Raw genomic sequence first — 23,365 nt, 5'->3', positions numbered from 1 at the left:
TAAGGCAGGAGACATTCAAAATCTTACATAAAGCACAGAGAAATCTGGAACAGGTAACATACTTCAGAAGACTTGATTAGAAAAATAAGTCAGGGATATACCCCAAAAATACGTGCACAGGTGATTGATTACCTTTGCTTCAGCCATCAGTCATTTGATACTAATTCTCACTGTTTTATGAGAACTCTTGCAATATATTGTGCAAGCTCACAATTCTCCATTTAGCACCAAAAAATCCAGACATTCTGCAAAAAGGATGAGGCTAAGACTCCAGAAGAACACATTTAATTCAGCTACAAGGAACAGGAAAATCACACTGTATTTTTCACATATTTATATTTTTAAATAAAAGGCCTGCTATTGTAGTCCCCACACAGGTAGAATTCTTTTAGAATTTAAAAAAGATGCCTCAGTCAAGACACCATGACAAATCTGAAGAACTGTTCAGATAGTCTAAGATTTATACTAAATCTTCCAAATTGAACTAGCAACTGATAAAACAACTCTCTGAGGAGCTTTGCTACTATGAGGAACCTTTTTAAAACCTCAAACTTCAGTGCAAGCTCAGAGCACTTGTTTTACAAGTGGAGCATCTCACACATGTGAAAACACTGCTCGTTACAGTAACTCCAAGGCTTAGCTAATCAAGCCTCACAAAAGAAAGAACCTAAATATGAATGTAAAAGAGCACACACACTTACCATTAAAAAAAGCAATAAAAAAACCTAGAAAGGTTTGTGCAAGGAGTCCTTGCAAAATAACTCCACTTGCTGTTTAAGTATTGAAGCACTGAAGAACAGCAGCTTCCCAGTTACCCAACCCTTCTCCAGGGATTCTTGCAACGAAAGAGTGAACTGTGCATTTTAGCTCATTCCTTATCATTTTGAACATGCAAATGTCAAGAACTCCTGGAAAAGGCACTGCATTAGGTATACTTGTAAGCACAAACCCCCATGCAATGTGTACTATGCACCTGTGTATATATAATATAAATATGCATACATGCACATAATGAAATTAGAAATATTTCTCCTTCAATACAACCATGTTGGGCCTCTAACTGCAGCTCTCTGATGCTCTAAAGATTTCTGAAAACACAACATTTGTCTTTATTACAAGGACAAACTTACGCCCCAGGCAGCACTGCTGCAGTGCAGGGTCCCCCCGGCTACTCCCAGGGAACCTGGCACTTCCCTGCTGCCAGCAGGGAGGGACCCCAGCTCCACCAGGCTCCACCTCCTCAAGCCACCTCGACATGCTACTAGCAGGGAGGAGGGAAGAGAATCCACTGCACAAGAAACAGTAGCTGAAAGAGGGACAAATAGGCAGTTTGAGATGCTAAAGAGTGAGGAGGCAGCATCAGGTTCCCTTCCCCCAGCAGCCCAGGACCTGCAGCCACTGCTCCTCCCATCTCAGCACCACTGCCACTGGCACATCCACCCTGCAGCTCGAACACCTTTTCCTCCTCCATGGCAATATGCTCCCAAGCCTTCCATGGCTCTCTCCTACCCCATTTCCTTCCGAAAACCACAGACAGAGGGATCAGCTAGACCAAAACTTAAACCAGTGCAAATGTGAAATAAAAGGGAAAAAAAAAAAAATCTTTTGCTCTTACTGGACATGCTGCAGATATTGTGCCTAATAACTGTGGCAATATCTAGTGCAAAAGAAACTTAGCATGAATCTCTTGTTTTCAAATGACATTCAACTCAAACATGCATAGGGAGAGTAAAGTTATTTTATTAAATCATGCACATCACGTGTGTTAGTGCAAATAGTTTAATCTGTACTCCAGAAATTCTATTGTATTTTTATATCTTTACAAAATAGATTTAAAACAATTATTTACTTTAAAAAATGTAATTCTGAAGTTAAGCATTTCAGAACAATATTTGCAATAACCTATATACAAGAGGTACTAAGTACCACTGGCATACGAGTGTTCTGTGGTTGGGTGGCTTCCTGCAACTGAAAAGGATGAAATGAACGAACTAAATGACAACAGTTATTTTCTACAAGTCACTTGTGGACTATTTTCTCCAACTAATAATCCTCCCATTAGCAAATCCCATGTAACTTAAGATAGAACCTTTAATTAAAGGACAATGACCCTTAAAACCTCACAAAGTAAATTATATGCTAAATTTCTATTTAAATATTTAAACTATCTGTCGATTGCCATAACATTCTTTAAAGCCAAATGAATTGCTGAGATTACCTCCCTATTTTGAAGTTTCCTTTAGCAGAGCCATTTTACTTTACCATTCTTTAACATATTATTTAAGTCTTTAATAAACCTTTTTGACAGAACTGTTGAGCTGAACAAGACAACTACTGTCTACATTTAATTCAGCACTAACTACAGTGATTCCCACCAAGAGTCAGCAAATAGCAATGGTTATAGTACTTAGATAAGGAAAATAAACTTTGTAATGGGGACCACTGCATCATACTTACAGCCATGTGATAAGGATCCACAAAATTTTACTACCAAATTAAAATCACCTTCGCCTGACAATACTTAATCAGGCATATGATTCCAATTTCGTAGTATTTTATGCATCTAGATTTTCTCAGCTGATCACAGACGTACTGTAGCAGTTCTCTTAATAAAGTTACGTCCACAAAAGCTTATTCTAAAGAGCTTCCCCAGCTCAAGTCAGAAAGTATCAAATGACTGAAAAAATAAACTGATACATGTGATATGTGAGAAGGTATTCATACTTTTAAAGAACGTATCTCTTTAAATATATGAAATTTAATAAATTACATTCAAACTAAAGTTAACGTAAGTTGAATCACTGCACTATGTCCATCAAATGACCAAGTACTTGCTCCCAGAAACACCTTAGTTCACTCAAGAACACACACATGCTTACACTCGCACACGCGCACACTAAATACTTTAGGCTGGTCTTCACCATCAGTATCTCTATCTCTTTAAGGCTGGACATGAATTGTGTTTATTCCCAAAACCCATTAATAAAGCAATCCTTAGGAAAGAAAAATACACTTCCTTCAAAAGGCGTGGTAAGAGAAGTTTTCTTAAGTCTTGTTCCCAACAGCTCAGTGACTAACAGCAAGTAAAATGATACACTAGTTTAAAAAAAAATAGATCATACTGAAAGGCACTGAGCACACTGCATCTGTTTCCCAAGTATCTGCAAGGTTACTTGGCTTGGATGTCCAAATCAGTATCTTCCTCTTAAATCTAGCAATCAGATTCTAAAGTCAGTGTCCACAACCCTAGCCATTATAAATAATTTGGTACCAAGAAGCCTACTTTAGGCCACCATTATAGTATTCAGAATCCCAACATACTAATTTAAAACTTGCATGAAGTTGTAAGCAAAAATATTGCTCACAGTATGATGAATCACAATTTTATTCCCTCTTTATAGACAGATACATTTTATACAATTTAAAGCAAATGACCCTACTGCTGTTCTCACGCAGAGCTGTGCTGTATTAAGAGGTAAAAAGGAAGAGAATTAATCTGTTTTCCCTCAGTATATGAATGTTGCCAGCTTCTAAAGGGAGGACGGTGTATGGATTCAACAACAGTTCTCATGGAGAAGCTCTGGTTAGGCCTGGGTACAGCACCACGGCTGTTACAGCAACCAAAGCTGCCATCACAGGCATCCAAGGCCATTGTCTCTGTGTGGAGAGAAAAAAGAAATCAATATCATATTTGTTCTAATTCATACTAATCAGTTTACCTCGTGGTTCCTGCAAGTCCTGAGTACCTGTTGATAGGCATCACTACAGTGTTACCCACGAGCCCTGCTGCAGGCTAGTCCTGACTTGGAGCACCACAGCAAACCACGTTCCTCTAGCACAGGGAACTCCACACCTCTTCATGACTGAGGATCGTCTGGAGGACTTTTGGCAGCTCCGTATTTCCAGGTTTGTTATTGTACACACCTCAGAGAAATGTGCCACTGAACGTGCGAGGGCTTGAGATGTTTAAAACGTGGCTTGTGCCAAGTCAAGGCTAGACACAAGTTTATGCACATCTTTAACTTTTGACCGTTTAAATCCAGGTCTGTGTAGCAGATCCTAACATCATCATTTTTAACAGATTGTCACAATATTGCATGACAACAATGGCATTTTAAGAGGAGGACACACTGAGAGACAAGAGAAAATGCAAGCTGAGAGTTCAGAATACAAACCAACCACCTATTTCTTGTCTTTTTTTTCCATCTTTCCATCAGCAATAGTGAGAAAAATTAAAGTGTTTAGAGCCAGAGAGGAATTTCTTAGTCCATAGATAGGAACCAAAGCTTGTTGAATTTTATTATTAGAGGCAAACTCTTCATTTTTCATAGTTAATTAAGCAATGAAGTTTTCTTACAAGCCCTAGCATCGCGCAAAAGGCAGCCCATTTGCTAAGGACAAACGGAGACCGAGTTAGAAGAGGCACGTTCAAGCACCAGTGAGAACAAAATTAATTGTTAGAATTAAAGAAATCACAGAGATGTTAAATGATTAGTGGATTGCTCAGCTCGTCAGTGTCAACAGAATGGCATATTAAATGAAGGGTTTGCTTCAGGTAAAGAAATACCTGTGAGCATTTCACCATGCACTATTTGATACAGAAATGGCACAAACAGGTGAGAGGGACAAACATACATTGACTGAACAGTAGTGCTTGTACCTTTCGCTACCACAATGGGCCGTAACACCAATACAGGAAAGCCAGGATTAGGCCGATGAATACGGCTGGGACGGGTTGTAATATGGAAGGCTAAAGAAGGGAAGGGATATTAAAAATCACTTTGTGCTATAAATCAATCAGGTAAAGATGATTTAGAGAGGGGAAAATAAGTCAGTAAGTTTTGTTTTAATTGAAATGTATTAAAGACGTCTAACACATTACAGCATTATCTAATCTGGTATACAAAGTTAGTACACCATTCTAATCAAATGAACAGGGATGTTTAAAAATAAAGGGAAGTAAGCAGAAAATGTTCCAAGAAACCTCGTGTCACAACTTGGAATTTAGCACCTGAAAACAATACAAATCTTAAACGATTTGCCTGTATCTTATTTGTAGTTGGTTTTAGTTTTTCTAAGTGAGAGGAAATCCCACTTGGATTTCTTGAGAGACAGACTCACACCAAAAATTGGATTTTTCAGCTACTTCATTCCTTGCTAGTTAGCCTTTTCCACTTTCCATCACCAGCCTCCGGAAAAACAATCTTTTTCCTCCATTAGTGAATCAATTACAGATTCGTGCACAGGCAAACCCAGTAGTTCAGACGTTTCTGTGAGATTGTAACATGGCTGTACAATCCACACTCAGTTACCAAAAAGCAGAGAAGCACATTTCCATCAGAGATAACACAGAGCTCAGCATCTCTGCCAGGTCAGCAGCCTTGTGACCAAATGGAATTCTGAAAATTGATCAAATGCTGCAGCTGGGCCAAACCAGCAGCTGGCCAGACTGCAGGGTTCAAACAGCTTATGGCCTCCTCAGAACCATCCACACATTTTCTCAGCTATGCTCAATTCATGTAAACTACTGCACATTCTGGATGAATAGCCTCTATCTGTAATAGGATAAATTAAAAGCAAAAATGGACCTAAATGCTTTTTAAGCTGTCCTTGGAAGACATCTGCTTTCTCTGTATCCTACTCTATATATTTGTGCACACACAAAGACACACAGAGGTTAAGGTCAAACCATGCCAAATATTTTTGAAACTGTTTGTGCTGAAGCTACCTTGATTTTGTTCAGTCAAATAAATACACAAATGATAAATTCATGCTCAACTTTTCTAAAACATTGTAACTAATAAGTAAAATCTCATCCCGTTATGAATTTATAGGCATCACTTATTGATAGAACCTCCAATATGGTTCAAAACACAGGAATATTAGAAGGTATTCTAGTCTTGTTCAATTAATTTTTTTTCAATCAAGGCAAATACTTAACAGAAAAATTATGTGTCACTATTGAAGTTTTTTTCATGCAGGATTATTTTTGTGTCATGGGTGCCACGAATCACAGTGCCACCTTCCCACAGAAAGCAGAAATAATCACAGCAGTGTTCAAAAAAGTGCCAGAGGTTTAAATCAACCAGAGCAGCTGATGTTCTCAAACCATTCACATCATTAAATCTGTCACGTAAAGCGCATCAGGAAGTAACCAGTGACTACAAGCATGCAAGCACAAGTAGTACACCACACTGCTAAGCATTTCAAAAACACAACACTGCAATTTTTTTTTAGAAGTAAAACTTAACTATTAAAACTTAATATTTAAATGATATCCCAAATGGAGTACAGAAGCCTTGTCTTTTCTAACATTTGTTGGTTCACTGAACAATTCAAGATTTTTTTTGTAAGTTATACACATTCTTGGCAAATGAAACCGATGATAAATATTCATCATATTCAATGAGCTCACCTCCAAATGATTAGATTTTTCTCTCACAAACTTTTTAATACATAACAAATCTCCCTCTTGTCAAGGAGCGTGTAACTAGGTGCTTCAATAAAATTGTGCATATTTTATTAGAATATGAAGATATGCAAACTCAGACACAGATGGGCTGCAAAAAGGAACAAATCCCACAGTGGGAAGTCACTTTCTGTCCTCGGAAATGAAGTAGCAGATAATGATTCCAGCATAAGGGGGCAATGGTACTTGAAAAATTTGACCTTGGAATTCAGCCCAGTATCCACGATGTTTGAAACAATCCCCAAGATGGATATGTTTTACATTACTGACTGTGAGTAATGTTTGGTGAGCAGAGTTTGCCCTTATATGGAGGATGCTCTTCATCACACCCTGACCTCCAGGTTTCAACTGTCACAATGAACTCCTCTTATGCAAGCAGATTTTGGCAACTGCCATGGCTCCTGCTTTCATTTAAATACTCACCTTTAATTCTTCCTAAAATTTCCTTTTAGCTTTTCCACTTTCATCAGGTGCTCCAATTTCCTTCACAGTATTTCAACCCTTTACAATCCCCCTTTTCCCACTGATCATTTTGATTTTGAGGTTAATGTTTTTAACAGAGCAGAAAATCTCACATTCACAATTATTTATTCAGTGTGATCTCTTCCATTAAAATGGGGTGGGGTTTTTGTCTGGTTGTTTTTGACTCCTGCTTTAAGTAAGTCAAGTAACTCAGCATTATCTGAGCACTGCAGAAAAATTCTAAGCAAGAATCAGGTTCTAAGAGGATTATGAAATCATATTCCTGAAAATATGGCTGAAAAAAGTGAGAAATGCTTTGAATTCTTTACATCTTCGACAGCTCTATGCTGTTCGAGGTTTATATTCAAGAATTGATTATGGCAAGGATATTAATACAAACTTCTGGCATCCAGCTGATTTCAGAGGATGGGATCCGTAAAACTTTCTTTGTAGTCAGATAAACAGTTTGCTAAAGTCTGTTACAGAGCATTTATTATCCTCCTGTTTTGTACTGTGCATTACAGGAGCTGTTCACCCTGCACTGAGCACAGAGGCAGTACAGGAAGACAAAACCAGCCCTCCCAGGGTAGTAAGGGACCTAAAATAAGGCTGTGGCCACCTTACAATGTGTCTGCCACACCCTTAATGTTTGGAACATTTCAGAATCTCAGTAAAATAAAAAGTTGTCTCCAGCTGGGAACTCAGTTCTAATGATACAACCTCTCAAATAAATTGCAACAGAAAACGGTATTTTCATTAGTGAATAGAAAGGACAGCTCAACTTTACCGTTTAAAGAATGAGCCCATGAGAGATAACCACGGTTAAGAAGCAGAAGCAAGAGTAAGGAAGGAGCATCCATTGTAATAAATACTAATAAAATAAGAGCAGCTTGAAAAAGTTTGCTCAGTTCATTTGGATACAGATTTCTCAGCTTTTACCCCTGTATCACTCTACAAAATCAGAAAATTTTACTTAGTTCTGGTTCACTAGTATTTAAGCCACATGTTTCCAAGAGAGCAGATATCTAAGGACATACTTAAAACTGTCAAGCACCTGTAAGTTTAACTTTCATGCATAATTGTAACAGTGTAATGATCTGCAAATCTGCACAGGTAGGACCAGAATGGAATTTTGAATAATATGGTACACAGCTTTTTTTTTTAAAGTCCATCCTTTTCTCTTTGACTCTTCCATATTACTTCAATCAACAGGATTGCCAGTGTCATAACCTGACTTCCCCACACATTTGGTACAGACTTACGTTGTTTCCTTTTTCTTGTAGCAGCTTCAGGTTTTCTTTACATTGTTTGAGCTCTTCCGTGAGTGACTGGTTTTGTTGTTCAGCCACCTCAAACTTTGCCTTCAGCTCTGAGAGCACAGTCTGTGTTCTTTCATACTAAAGACAAAGAGAGAACAATCTGTGGACGCCTGGACACCCAACACATGCTGACAGCTTAGCACACAGCTTCCTTTTCTGTCATCTGCCTAGACTAACTCGCCTTGCATCAGTGCACTCTCTTTCCATAAAAGCAGGGTAGAATTTAGATTTCCTTTTCTTCTAAATTAAATTTTTTTGCCCAGCTTGGCAGGGCTAGGATTACTAAACCCAAGGAAATACAAAGTAAAGGCTAAGCCTTAATTAATCTCCCATACCAGCTATTTATTATCATATTGGAACAGACTGTAAAAACTACAAATAAAAAACAAGAAAGCGGGGAACAAGGAGTCCTTCACATATGAATAGTGGTCTTACATCTAGGCTGCAGCTTAAATACCTACACCCCTCTAATAGGTGCAAAAATAAACACTCTGTATAAAGTAAATCAAACCCTCTTCCTACACAGCAAATTCAAACCTAACAGCAAGGCAGGCATTAAAAAAATATTATGCCTTGTTACCGTCATGTCGTAACCCTCAGTGGGTGAAGAATAAACAGTACTGGGTGAATGTGACATGTTCCTAAAAAATGGGTAGGCTTTTCCTTTTTCAAACCCATATCCCATTTTTTTTATTCCAGCAGTCCTCCTGACTGGGCTTAGTAAGGACAGAACCAATGACTTTCAGTACTGGCACTCACCCCAAATTTAGAAGATGAGGCATCTTTACAAATACTTATCTGATTACAAAACAGAGATTAAGATAACTGGGATTTTCAAATTCTGAGAATTGTAAGGAATGTGACATGGAGCAATTAATCACAAATCGAACAAAAGGACGGCAAAAGAAACTAAGAGCAGTGGCTGGGGAAACACTCAAACTGCTCACAAGGAGGGAAGGAGTAAGGGTTGGAGACTATGGCCTTTCTCCAGACATAATCTTTAGAGGCCAGGCAGATTAAATACATGCTCAGAATGCCGGCTCTTCCTTAGGCACTTACAAATCCACTAAGATAAAAGGAGATCTTTGTAAAGAATGTATAGTCCCATTGTCAAATAAAAGAGTTCAAATCTAACTAGGAAGATCAGACTGTAAAAAAGAATTAATTTTGACTCGTAACACCTAAAGAAACTCTGGACCATGATGTTCATGAAGACTCTGAGTAACGATTTACCTGTCTGAACAGCTTAAAAGTAAATTCATTACAGCAATGCATGAAAGGAAGGTTTAGGAAGTTCCCAAAGAACACATGTTTTTACCTGAAGTCTTCCTTTTTAGATTTGACTCCCAGTTTATATTTTCTTAGCTACCATTTAAACTGCTTGCAATAAACATATCAAAAAAATTCATTACCAGAAAACTTTCCCTTTTCATTTAGCTTAAAAAGTTAAGCCATTGGGCATTATATTCTTGCAAAATGGAAATGTTTCATGTTACCTCTTTCTGAAAATCTTTTGCTTGACTCTCAGCTTCACTGAGTTGAGTTTTCAGACTGGCTGCATCCCGTTGATGTTTTTCTCTCAAAGATCCCATCTGATTTTCAAGTTCCTTTCGAGACATTTCAAGAACACTTATATCGCTGGTCAGTGCTAAACTCTGCTTCTGAGAGCTGAAAAACAAATCCAATTGATTCCTTATGCATTTTAAATTTACATAAACAGGCACTTTTCATCCTTGAAAGCTTAACACATTGGTTTTAACATGTAAATGTCAGCTTAGAGCAATCATAGAAGTACAGACCATTATTGTTTCCCTGTGTACAGAGTGCTGACACAAAAGGCTGGCCATGGTCTTGCTTTTAAATATATATCCACAGCTTGCTGTGTATAATTAACATTGAGTACCTCTTTTGGGAGGAAAAACCAACAACAACAAAACTCTTCAGCTGCTGAGGTACCTCCTAGACAAACCACTGTGTCCTTACCTAGAAAGCTCCTTCTCTTGTCGCTGAAGTTCAGATGTAAGAGAAGTATTTTCCTTTCTCAGTTTAACACATTCAGCTTCCAGAGCAATCCACTCTGCCTTCAACTTCTCAAGTTCACCTGCAATGAATAAATTTAATTCAATTAAGTAAAATTATTCCATGACTGCTTCAAGTAACACCAACTAATAAATGCAGGAAAAGCTGCTATCAGTCGTAAATCTCAAATATATCACATGAATTCTCTCATGAGCACCTGTAAAACATTACAGTATCTTCTACTGTTAGGAGGTTTATGACCCATTACCAGGCAAGTTACTTTCTTCATTAAAGCTTTTTCTAAGGTACAAAGAAATAGAAAACAGTCTTTTTATGGGTCAACTCTAGTATTTTACAAACAGTGGTAGAAATGCATATTTGAAGAAAATCATTTCCAAGGCTTGAAAATAGCAAGAGAATCACTAGAAACCATGCCTCTGTTACAAGGAAAAGAATGTTTAAAGCAATAAGCTTTGGTGAAGCTTTGGTAGAATTAAAAAGTCAGGAGCTCCCCCTTTATGGGCTTAAACTATAGAGAAGTTACACAAGTCCTCTTGGAAAGTTTTGACAGTATGAATCCCCCAAAATGCAAAAGTTTTCCATCTTTTCTAGGTGGAATTATACTCGGTCTACTTCTGGTATCAAAGAGTACCTAAGTTAATTTAGGCATAATTGACAATAACTGTTCAATGAAACATGCAAAACATCTTTGCTAACACTACAAGCCTTGGTACACACACAAATACATACGTGTGTGTATACAGACACACACAGAGTAAATGACTACAGGTGACAGACAAATGGTGATTATTCAAATAAGTGGCATTCACCACACTGAGCAGGATGCTCTGTTAGCAATGCTCTGTGGCATCTTTCAAACAAGTACCTTTCAGCCGAGAGGCCTCTTCCTTCTGCTGCTCCTCACATTGCTGGCATTTGAGCTTAAAACTGGCTTGCAGATTGACAATTTCTTTTTCGTAATCTGAGGCATCTTTCCTCCACCGTTCGAGCTCTGCTCGCACTGTCTGCAGCTCGGTTTGCAATGTAGAGATATCTGTGTCTCGTTCTGACGCTGCCTTTTCTGCTACTTTTTGAAGTGACAGAATCTCATTTTGAGCACTGACTAGTTCATTTCGAGTGGTTGAAATTTCATTCTCCTTTTCCTTGCGAAGATTCTCAATTTCTTCTTGTAACCTTCGCAACTGAGCTGGAAAGCAGACACTCATGTTCATATTTTTTCAAACTGTACTTAAAAAGCCTGAAAACCCTACCTCCCTTTCTCAACATACTGATATTTAACAGGACTAAAGAAGCCTAAAGCAACTGAAAAAATACATTAATCTTGTCAAATGCTGTACCCTTAAAGACACAAGTATGTGGACCATGTAATACAGAGAGTCAAAAGAAACAAAAATTATGTCTGGACAAAGCTTTCTTAGCCAAGGCTGTGCTGTGTATGTGATACCAAAGCAACTTTCCAAAATCTGAAACCAAGATTTAGATTCAACATCACTGTAAGCAAAACAAGTATTAGAGGACAAGGACATTGGGGCTTTCAGGGACAAGAGGAAAAGCAGGAAAGCTTCTGTCACAAGCCAAACATTTGCAAAGCTACACTGGAAATGTTTGCCTGTTCAGCAGTTAACTTGTGATGTCTATAAATATTTGAGGCACAGAGTAATTTCTACTCCATTCTCAACATGCAGTAGAGGAAATAAACATTATTTCTTTGCAAAAAGCATTTTTCAAAGCACAAGATGAATTTTAAATTGAAAGGGACAGCTGCACCAAGTATACTGAGCTAGAAGAAGGTCCTTTAGCATTTACAGCTTACTGTAAATGTGCAGCAGTCACATACACGAGGATACTTGACATTTCTGCATGAAGCAAACCCTATAAATTATTCCCATCTAAAACCCTTTCATTACTAAAGACATCTCTGAGCACAATTTTTCATAAACACATATTCAAATAGAATCCATTGTGAACGGTTGGGAAAAAAAGTACAGTACAGAGGAAAGGGAAGTATGAAAGAACAACAGAACTACAGCTGTAACCCTGATTGATGGGAGCAAAGTGTTTAATTTGCTCTGAGTTTCACTTATAAAAAAAATGTATTTCACATGATTCTAACATGCAGAAAAGCAATTGTTAAATTACTGAAGAATTACTCTGAGAAGAAAAGGTAAAATTCTTAAGAGCACTTGAAAGCCTAATGTAAGATACTGTAGGGGGTCAGAATTGCAGATTTCAAGTTGTATGTTTCAGAACCAAAGGGCAAAACAAGGACAGTGAAAAGCTTGGGGAGGATAACCAAAGCTGAGTAACCTTCCTAGATTACTTGTATTATTTTTGTCCTCTCAATCCATTATAGAGCATGACAGGAAGAATGTGAGTGAGTCTTGCCGTAAACTGATAGAACATCAGAGGTACTCAATATTGAGACTTGCACCTCCATGACAATTATACTTGATGTTTTTCAGTAGCTACCTATACAGCCATACAGAAAGAATTCATATACTGGTACAACCTAGAAACTTCGTTGATGTGCAATGAAGAAGTAAAATTCATCTTTTTTGTGCCCTCCTCTAAACAGGCTCCAGCAAGACATTTATCTCATTGAAGACACTAAAGAACCTATGAATTACCCAATTCCCCACTGTGAAGAAAAAAGACATAATGGGAAAAAATATGGTAGTTATTATATATTGTAATACCTAAGAGCTACTATATACAATAGTAAATTAATTTCATGGCAATTCTGTAAAGGATGAAATAGTCTATCTGTTCCATAACAAAGACATTCGCAGCATGATGGATTTTTAAATATATATGAGCAAAATGAGGCTTATTACCACCTTGTTTGTTTGAAAATAATTTCTACGGGCTTATACTAACAGAACAGCAAATGAAGCAGTGGATGAGAACAACCTGACAGTAAGACAACACATGATGCATCAACAATTGCCTTTCCATGTATCCTTACATTAGAAGCCTTGAACCTACCAAAATAATATGCACTAGAACACAAGGAACTACGAGTCGCTAATACAGCAGGTGCTTGAGCAAAGGAATGCAAACCACATCTTCCCAATAGTATTTTCTTCATCAAGCCAAGCTAAACTCCTGCTTCTTGGTGCTGGCAGCATTTCAAAGAAATGTGGGTTTTTTTATTCTGTGCGTGTTGTTGGTGAACAGCTTTCCCTTTAGACGTTCAGGCATGAAAACAAGCTCTTGGACAGTCTTGGAATGAAAATCCAAGGACACACACGAGTTGTAAGTTTGGTGGGGTTGTAGAAATAACTTACACAGGAAAATTACTACTAACAATATGGGAACGGTTTCTGAAGCATTGGATATAATTTGAGAGGACAATTAGAAAGAAAACTTCCATTACATCTCTCGTTTATGTAAGCCATTACCTCATCTAAACTGAATGCTTCACTTTCTTTTTTTTTTTTTTTTTTAATAAGGAACAACAAGTTACTTGAATTTCCTTGCTCTACCTATGTGTTCATCTAATGAACCTGACATGTAGAGACACGACCTCAGTTGTTTCTCTGGCACTTTCTCTTCTCTATCACAAACAAAGCCAGCAACATTGGCTGGCCTAAAACATTGATTCCACAAAAATACTTCTAGAAATGCATGAAGCTGCCAGTTGGTTGGGTTTTTTTCTGCCCTGCAGTTCACAGGGGCTGCCAAGGGAGAATCCTGACAACTCTCCCCCAAATTGTGAGATCTGTCACACCCTAGAAGTTTGGGAAGCAGCAAAACATACAATGAACATCAGAACATTTTGAACTACAACAGAGAGAGGAGGGAACATTAGCAAGACCTCTCTTGAGAAGGATCCGGAAAACAAAAAAGTACTGAATTGAGAAGAGGAATCTTGCAATTAAGTTTGGCTCTGTCAAGTTTCTACTTTCATTCTCTCTTTTTAGAAGGAAAAAATATTTCTTTTTTTTTGCACAGAAATAATTATCAAATATTTTCTAATCATTGTTATGGCATTCATTACTTGAAGAATTTTCATTATTAGCAAGATAACACTCAAAATTAAATTGCTCCTGTCGTTCTGAAGACGAGCATTCTATAAGCTCCTCTTTCTTACAAGAGCAATGGCAGAAAATGTAAAGATTCTTTTTTGACAGTCACATAAAACAGCTATTACGTAAGTTTTTCAGTGTAACTAGTGTATGACACATTACACAACAAACTACTGCCCAGAAAACAATTTTCTAGGGCTATTTTGACTTCCTCAGAAAGTCAGGGCTGTCAGTCCACCTGCCTGTCTGCTCCTCTGCCTTCCAGACATCTTTAGGCCCAAAGCAAATGATATGCTAACCAAGATCCCAAGGGATGAAGCTCCTTAGTTTTGTAACAATCAGTGGCTGAGTAGCTCTTCAAACTAATGCTTGCTCTAGGGAAATCACAAAATAATATAACCTTTTTTGGCTTTAAGTCTGGACAGACTGACAGATTCGACCAACAAGCTCACTCACATGCATGGATGACAAGTTAATGTGATACAGAATATGTGACTCAGAAGTTATGTAAATCATGGGATTACATCCTGCTGTAATCATTTTGGGCTGAAAAGAGCATGATTGGTTATATCAATTTTCAAAAAAAGATGGACAGGGTCTCTGTTGCAACAACTTTACTGCATGCTCTGATGCTGGATGTGGATGTGAATGAAAAATTTCATTAAGAGGATCCTACAATAAAGAGACTGAGTATCACAAAAACACCTAAGCTTCTGAGTGCTCTGAAGGCAGTCCCAATAAGAATCCCTGGATCATTCTGAACTGAGAAAGTTGATTAAAAAGAGATGAAGAAGAGGTATCTATTACAGATTACATCTTTTGCATTTTTTAAGAGAGTATTAGAACCATAGGAATTGACAGGAAACATTCCACAATAAAATTCAAAGATATGATGAAAGAAATCAGATTTAAAACATACACTCAAACATTTTCCTTTATTAGTGATTATGATGCCACAGAAACACTCAAAACTATATTGTTTCCCTGAAGGTGGGGGGGGGAATTCCTACCTTGCAGAGCATTAATTTGCTTGTTGGATTCTTCAACTTGCACTCGATATGCCTTTCTCTCTTCTTCCAAGAGTGCTATAAATAAAAGTGAAAATGTGCCCAAGAGTTTTTGTTAGTAACATGTATTTCAGCTGTATAATTAATTTTAGTCACAACCTCTCCTTAAATGAACAGATTAAACAAACATATTATTTCAGGAAGTTATCAACGGTAGTAACTGTGTAAGTGGTTTAATAAAAGTTAATACTGAGACATCATTCCATTATTGTGGTAGTATTACAATTAATTTGAAATTAATATCTGTTGCCTGATCCGAAAACTCCATGTGTGCTAAATGCAAACTGGTGTGGGAGAAAAAAAACCCAAACAAACTGTAAATATAACCCCTAAAGAACACTGAACAATAAACTGGACTATACTATTTCCTCTCAAAAACAATAGAGCTACATAGCTGATAGGATGATCTAACAAAGAGCTACCACTGAAGACATTCAATTACATCCATTATCTGACTAAGGATGAAATATACTGTGTTCAAGGATGTACTCAGTACTATGAAAACATGTTGGTTTATCTTGAACTACCTGATAAATACAGTTTTATTGAATACCCTACAGAACCAAGTTGATCTGGGTCTCACCTTGAAGTTCAAAGCATTTTTGTTTACTTGTCCTAGCTAGCTCTTGGGCTTCAATCAGCTCCTTGTGCAGCTGCTGAATTTCTTGCTTAGCCTCAGTCTCTGATTGTGCACCCTGCAATTCATCTGGTAAAAGAACATTTTCTTTAAATCATAAATTTGTACAACAGTTTAATTTGCACTGCCATGTGATGAAACTTTTTACTCAAATCTTCCAAAGTTAGTTAAAGTAAACTCAAAATTGGATTAGGCAAATATTAGCAAAAATATTAATATACTTTTAGAAGTAGTAAAACATATGCAAACCTCAAAACATTCATTGTACATAACATGCAGTACGAAACAAAAAATAACAAGGAAGAATTAGAGAGTTTTTAAAAACACTATACAGCCTGGCAAGGACTTCTGGATTGACAAAAACAAGGACCAACAAGCCTAAAACAATCCTTGACTGTGTTTACCACTTGTCTCTTTTTAAAGGAAGCTGCTCTAAGCCTGTCTCAGTGCACAGGCTCAGGCAAGAGCTGCTGTTCTGTGTTTCACTACTGCCACCCACCCACCACACTGCCAGCTCAGCCCCTCCCTCTCCCTTGGGGGACAAAAAGGAAAGGAAAAATTTAGGGAAGTTTTCTAAAACAAAATTAAGACAAAGAAGAAAATTCCAGCCTTCTTATTTCATTCAGTGGCCTTAGTGAATACTAAGATAAATATTGCACTTCATTTTTTTTAATTACATCTTAAAATATTAGGCATATCTTTAGTATGATCATAAGTCTATGCACGTTATTTGAACACTAAATAAAAACATTTACCTTTCCCCATAAGTTTTGTATTAGCTAAAATGCATATTAAATGCCTCTTGTGCTTACAAGAGATGACTCGCAGTCACAGACAAATTAAATACTTTTACAGCTGAAGTTTTGGGAGGAATTTAAAAGAGGAAAACTAAGTATTTGTTACTAAGAGCAGTGTCCTCTAATGGGCACACACTGGAAATTAGATGCAGGAACACTCCAGCCTCCAGGCTTCTGCAAAGCCAGGAACAGCATGCAGCAAACTCTCATTTACTAGATTTTCCTTAAGCAGTGTCCGTGCATAAACTGATCTTTCAATAGGCACACAGAACTAATAAACTCTAGAGGTACAGGGCTAGAACTTGATATAAAGCTCCTTTGGTGAGAAAAGTGATGCCTTAAGAAAGGCCTCTTAGACACAGAGACTGGGCAGGAGTAAAAGAATAAAATAGGTATTTATTTGAAAGGCTTTCAAAGGTACACCCTGGGAGCCACAGGCTATCACCAAAAATGGACCCCAAGATGGACGACAGGTCATGAGTTCTTTACACTTTTAAAGGTTTGGTTCATTTGCATATCAGGGTTAATTCTCCAATTAAAGCTTCAGTTCAATGATGTAATTTCCCCTCTGCTTGCCCCCCTTAGAAGCTCTTTGGATTATACTTCTTGGGCCTAGGACAGTCTGGGTGACCTTGGAGTGCAGGCCCGAAGAGGCTTTTGTTATGTCTACCCAGCCCGAGAGAGCAGAAACCAACAGGCCACAAGAAACTTCAGAGTTACACTCTAAGCAGTACAGGATTTGAAAAACATAAAGGTCAAGATATAAAACATCAAAGGTAAAGGAAGGAAATTGGTGAAAGAATTCCAGCCGTGTATCATGGGAGAAGGGGCATAGAAAAGGGACATGTTACACAGTTACCTGCTCAAAAAATGTCTGCAACTACAGACCATATGGATTTAAGATAAAGGCTTAGAAAAAGTATTACTTTGGTTGCCTGGACCTCTCACTAATAAGGAAAAAATAAAAAGCCATAATTTAATTCATCGTTATACTTTTGACATTCATATTTAGCTGTATATGTTACCAATAAAGTAATTATAGATTTTTTTTCTTGTTCTCTTAATTAAGAAAATTGTTAAGCAAATCGTGCTAAAGTATTCATACTGCATCTCTCTAAGGGGCTGTTTTTCCTGCTCTCACAGTAATGAACGGGTGGGTTTGAGCAGAGCTGGGGACACACATGTGCTTTTAGACCTTTTCAGAACAAAATTATGAGAGCAGAAAGAACAGAAAGGACTACATATTTCATCCAAATACTTTGTTTTATAGTTTATTAGTTCTAAATCCAAGTTTCTTTTTACTGAACATGTTTTGTTCTTAGCTTCTCATGGATAAAGATTTAGGGCAATTAGACTTTCAGTCCTCCTTAATGAGACTTTTCAGAAGAAACGGATGAGGAAGTTGACAAATTATGCTCAAATCACACCTGATAAAGAAGCAGTGTCCCAAATCCAACAACAGACACCCTAAATGAACTTTCTGGTGGCAGTGTTTTCCAGTCAATGAAAGCACAAATCATAAAAGACAGTACTGCTTCAAAAGAGATGAGAGGCTCCATTTAAGGGACAACATAATCTGTTTAGCAAAGGCACCATCAGGGTAAACTCCTTCCTACCTCAACACAAAAAAGGAATTACCATCTGCCTGACACACTTCTAAATCAAAAGCCAAGAAACATAAGCACAAGAGAATATTGGCTTTTTAGTCTTACCCAAACTGAAAATTTAATGTCTTTTAGCTCAAAGCAGATACAATTTTTGTGCTAATTCTAGCTTTAAAAAGTACTTCTTCAATGAGTAGGACTGCCCTATTTATAAATAATAAAACTATTAAATATCATCACACTTAGAATCAGCTCCCTTAAGAAGCAAATTCACATCATGACTAACTGTCCTCAGAGAAGGCTAAGGAGTTACCATTAATTACAACAAGGTGCCAGAAAAAATTAAATAAAAAAGAAAAGGTCAAATACAGCAATTTGAAAACCCTCATTCTTGTTTTCTACCTCATGGAAAATTTTAATCTGTGATCAGTTTGTTTGCCACACTGCAAGAAATGTTCTCAATTAATACCAGTATTTCCCACAAAAGTACAGTGAGGCTTCCCTTAACATTGACTCTAATGGTAATTTAAAAATTGCTTAAAAAACTTTTTTTTAACAATTTTAATTTAAAACAATTTTTTGATAACAGAAGCACACACAGGCTGTGGTCTTAACTGATCCCTTATCTGTATATGCTTGGCCTGTGGAAGCAACTTTATGAGCAGCCTGGTATTTCTTCAAGCCTCACTTCTGAAAGTTCACTTTCAGAATTTTGCAGGATTTCTCAGGTTATTCAGAAGACAATATTCAGGGTACTCTGGTGAAGTCAGACAAAACAATTAAAACCCTGAGATTTTTTTTTAGCTTTGTAAGATCCCCATGGAGGAAACTGTATCATATATTTAAAATAAAGTATCTGGCTATTCTCACTTAAAACAAATGGTTCCTAAACTTTCTGATCCAACTGACCACTGCTGATTTTCAAAATTTCTTATGTAAATTACCACTATTCAGCAAACCCTCATCTGAAAACATTTCCTACTAAGATTCTATGGATCAGTCTTGTAATTACTATGAAAACACAGGGACACTGGTAAGTAAGAACAAGATTACCAATCTTCCAATGACATTTATTGCTTCTTTCCATCTGTTTAACATTTACCTGTCCTTAACTGCAATAGGTAGTCACAAACAGCCTGTTTAAACAGAAGTGTCCAGGGAACTGTTATGAATGGTTAATAAAGTCATTTACCTTGTGGGGGAAAAAACAAAGCCAACCAATTTGTGACAGCCTCCCCCCTTCCCATCCTTGCCAGACTCTGACTTGTAGAAACTTAAATCAAATCCTGAACGCACTCAGAAATTTTGATGAAAAATGCTTGGAAGAAACTATAGCAGTTAGAAGTCTCATAATTTTCTTGTTCCATTAATTTGTTCTGTAAATTCCGACAAGACCACTGCCTTTTCCAGCGGCCGTTTCCGCATTCCAAACAGCCACCAGCTCAGAAATGTTCTCACTCTCCCTTAATTACATGACTGCATAACAAGTCCACTTGAAAACCTCTCTGAGGCAAATAAGATCCTTTTTAGGGCAAAGTCAGGCACATGAAGTAGCTCTCTGAAAAAAACTCAAACAAAACTGTGGGGTTTATAAGCTCTTCATAAAAATTAAAAGGGCAAATGATTCATTGCACAGATATTTTTTAATGGTTTGTGAGAGCTAAATAGGAATGCCCATAAATAGCCTCAAGTGGAAGAGAAAAGTTGCTGCCAACCTCAATTTTATAACCAAAAGAACGACTATTATAATCACTACAAACAACATTATCAAATTCTACCTTCTAGCATAGGAAGTCACTGAATATACTTGCTATTAGTTGCAGATATTAGACCAAACCCCAAACAGAGCATGCCCGGTATCTCAAACACTCTTTTCTAAACTGTTTTGCTGAACTGATGTCCACTGGGAAATATCACACTCAATTTTATACATGTTGCCAAACAGCAAAAGTAATTTGTGCAATTTTTGGAAGCCTTCTGTTGTAAAATTAGGGAGTGTAAACAATTGCAGAAAAAAAGCTCTTTTACAGGTCTCCTACGTTCCGTTATGGTTTCCTGCCTTTCTGAACCACAAAGAACTGTGAATTTTTTTTTTACTTGTGATCCCAGTAGGAGCATAATTTTACAGATCTTATCGAGTGTCTAATTGTTAAAGAAGCATAAAATTATTTTCAGTAAGCTAAATGTAATAACTGATTAATATGCCACAAAATTTTTCAGCTAATGAATATGTAAATATCTGCTTGCTAATTAAGTTTTAAGTATATGTCTTCAATGCAAAAAATTTTTAAAATTTACTTTTACAGCAATGAAGCTCAAAGCTAAGCCTCAGCAATCATTCTAACTACAGTTATAACACAAACTTCAAATCTTGATTGTGTTAAAAAGAAAATCTAAGATCTCGTTTTGATTAACCCATCAGCTGCAAACTAACAAAGCATTTCTGACAGTGATGGAAGCCATGCAAGTAAAATTTGACAATGCTTAAAAAATGTCCGTGATGGAAGAATCCCTCCTCTCCACAGCTATCCATTTTAAATGTGTGCTTACTCTACTTCTCAAGTCAAAGTTATAACATGTAAATTCCTAGAATAGCATTGGTGAGTGCAGAGATTACCTTTATACACAGATTATTTCTATAGCAACACTCAAAAGTGTGCTTTTACATCACATTGCCCAAAGCAGTCCTTACTGATATTTAAATTTAACTCTTTCATACTACATGATTAAAATCTTTGAATTCCAGCATTCTACTTTAATGCACATTTGATAAAAACCAGGTAGGTAAAAAGATTACATATACAGATTATGCATCTAAAGTTGCAAAAGTAAATTTGTTTACCTTTTAGAAGAGCTACTTTAGCAATAGGTTCATTTAGATCTTGGTCATCCATTTGAGCATCTAAAAAAAAACCCCACACCTTTCAGAGAGCAGGCAGACTGCAGACAGTTCTCATATACACATTCTTTACATGGAGAGAAGCTTTTATGTTCTCAATTTATACGAGCTGAATTATGAAGCCGCAAAATAGACAATCCTGCTCTAAGCTTGCATCTGACTCTGCATAATACACTCCATTCTTTTAAGAAAATGCTCCTGATTACCTAGATTTAATTCAAACCAATTTGAGGTTACAGAAATTTCAGTTAAACTCTTACCTGTAGTGTCGTCACTGCTTTTTTCCTTGCTTGGGCTAAGGGTGTCGGACAAATCGTTCGATTCTTTGACTCGTGCTTGGTTCTCTGCAAAAGACAAGGAAAAGCAACTACAATCAATCAGTGCTTTGTTCATAATTTCTCCTATACACCAAACTACTGCTAAATGTCAATAGAAAACAACTTGGTTCAAGAAACAGTTAAAAACCTGCTGGTTGCTTATTTCTTTGCAAGTCTGGGCTAAAATAGATTCTGCATCCCTGGAGTCATTAACCCAGCCTAGCCTCTAATAGGGGATGCAACTGCCTCGTGCACAGCTTGAACTTGGGTTAATGCTGTGTTCTTGCCAGCTGGAACTGTGGAAAAGCTGATTCAATCAGCAAACAAATAAGAAAAGAAGACTAGAACAATGCAGATACTGTAGCAAGTTAGAAAGAAACTGCTGTTAAGAATAAAACTGTGCCTCAGTATTTTGGACAAATAAAATAATAACAGCAAGTCTTGTACATACTGTACTGTTCAAAATAAGTGTGGTGTGAACCATTAAAGAATCACAGCAATATAAATTAATACACTAACTCCTACAAAGAATTTTCAGTTTAAATTGTATTAAGAGAAAGCAGTGTATGTTCTTTCCACCAAAAAAAAAAAAAACCTTCATGAAATATCTGTTCATATATAATACAGCTTAGTGAAGCCAGTTTTGGTATTTTTTTTCATTTGCTGGTTTTTTTTGTTGTTGGGGTTTTTCTCCCAGTTCTAGATTTTTAGTGGAGATCACATATTTTCAAAAAATGAGGGGATTTAATTACACCAGTGCATCCTTTTCCTAAACAGAATCACCCCTGACTCAAAGTCTAAATATTATATGTGACTGAAATATACTTTTAAAAATTTGTCTTAAATAACAATTCTGGTTTAGTTCTGATGGGTCCATCAAAAAAGGACACACCATCTCTGTATGTGGGCTGACCCAGCAGGTCTGTCAGCAAGGAACTGTCACAAACATGCAGGTGAGGTTATGCAAAATGAAATCTTTCTTGGCTGCCTATTCGGAGCCTCGCTTTGACAGCACTGCTGCCCACCTGCAGGTTAACAAAGGTTTCCTCTGAGTCTCAAGTTCCAGGCAGAGATATTATATTAAAAGGGGTCAATACAGCATTCCCAGTAGGCAGACTTCTACCATCCATGCAGAAAAGCACAGAGAACACAAATAATTTCACCACATGTCGATAACGTGCATGCAACAATGAAGTACCAGAACACAGGAAGAAAGAAGCACATCAATAAATAAATCATGTTTTACAACAGGGTTAGTGTATGAAAATAAGGAAAAACCAAAGGATTAATGAGACATCTTTTCAAACAATGAGAGAATACACAGAACTAAATTTCTCCAAAACGAAATAAGTGGAAACTGGTGACAACTTGTGCACCTACATGAGGAAACCCACATGACAGAACATGGACAGGTTAACAGAAAAAAAAACCCTAAAGTTTTCTTCATCTAACATGAAATGCTCTCTATAACTGTGTCAGATTAACATCCATTTGTACATGAAACAGAAGGCAGCAGGTACAAACAAAGCAGCTGATGAAGAGCCAGACTCTTCCCATCCTAATGCAACCAAAATCACTGGAGAAGAGGAAGGGACAAAGCACCTGTACAGTTAAAGCACATTAGAGGTTCAGACCTGGCAGTTACTCCAAACACAACTCCCATGATTTTAGCAGACTTCAAAGTTCATCATGATTGCTGTAGTTAAAAACTTAATCTTTGGGGGTG

At 37.1% G+C, this 23,365-nt stretch overlaps 1 protein-coding gene across 30 annotated transcripts in view; it reads right to left on the bottom strand.

Annotated features, from left to right (window-relative positions):
* Positions 1-269: 269 nt before the first annotated feature.
* SLMAP (sarcolemma associated protein) overlaps positions 270-23,365 on the bottom strand; it is an 80,541-nt gene continuing 57,445 nt past the window's right edge. For 15 of the 30 annotated variants that reach the window (XM_069027948.1, XM_069027955.1, XM_069027961.1 and 12 more), the window contains 9 exons: positions 21,583-21,666; positions 21,266-21,325; positions 15,969-16,091; positions 15,329-15,403; positions 11,156-11,476; positions 10,234-10,351; positions 9,747-9,918; positions 8,194-8,328; positions 270-3,657 (listed from right to left, as the gene is read on the bottom strand). In XM_069027948.1, coding sequence (XP_068884049.1) covers positions 3,568-3,657; positions 8,194-8,328; positions 9,747-9,918; positions 10,234-10,351; positions 11,156-11,476; positions 15,329-15,403; positions 15,969-16,091; positions 21,266-21,325; positions 21,583-21,666 — 1,178 coding nt within the window. In that variant the 3' untranslated portion in view covers positions 270-3,567. Of the gene's footprint in view, positions 3,658-4,660; positions 4,751-8,193; positions 8,329-9,746; positions 9,919-10,233; positions 10,352-11,155; positions 11,477-15,328; positions 15,404-15,968; positions 16,092-21,265; positions 21,326-21,582; positions 21,667-23,365 lie in introns of all 30 variants that reach the window. The other 15 variants (XM_069027949.1, XM_069027951.1, XM_069027957.1 and 12 more) reach the window with 5 other exon arrangements.

The sequence above is a fragment of the Aphelocoma coerulescens genome, chromosome 12 (genome assembly GCF_041296385.1).
Source record: "Aphelocoma coerulescens isolate FSJ_1873_10779 chromosome 12, UR_Acoe_1.0, whole genome shotgun sequence".
Taxonomy (NCBI): Eukaryota; Metazoa; Chordata; class Aves; order Passeriformes; family Corvidae; genus Aphelocoma; species Aphelocoma coerulescens.
This window is presented reverse-complemented; position numbering and strand designations above follow the sequence as displayed.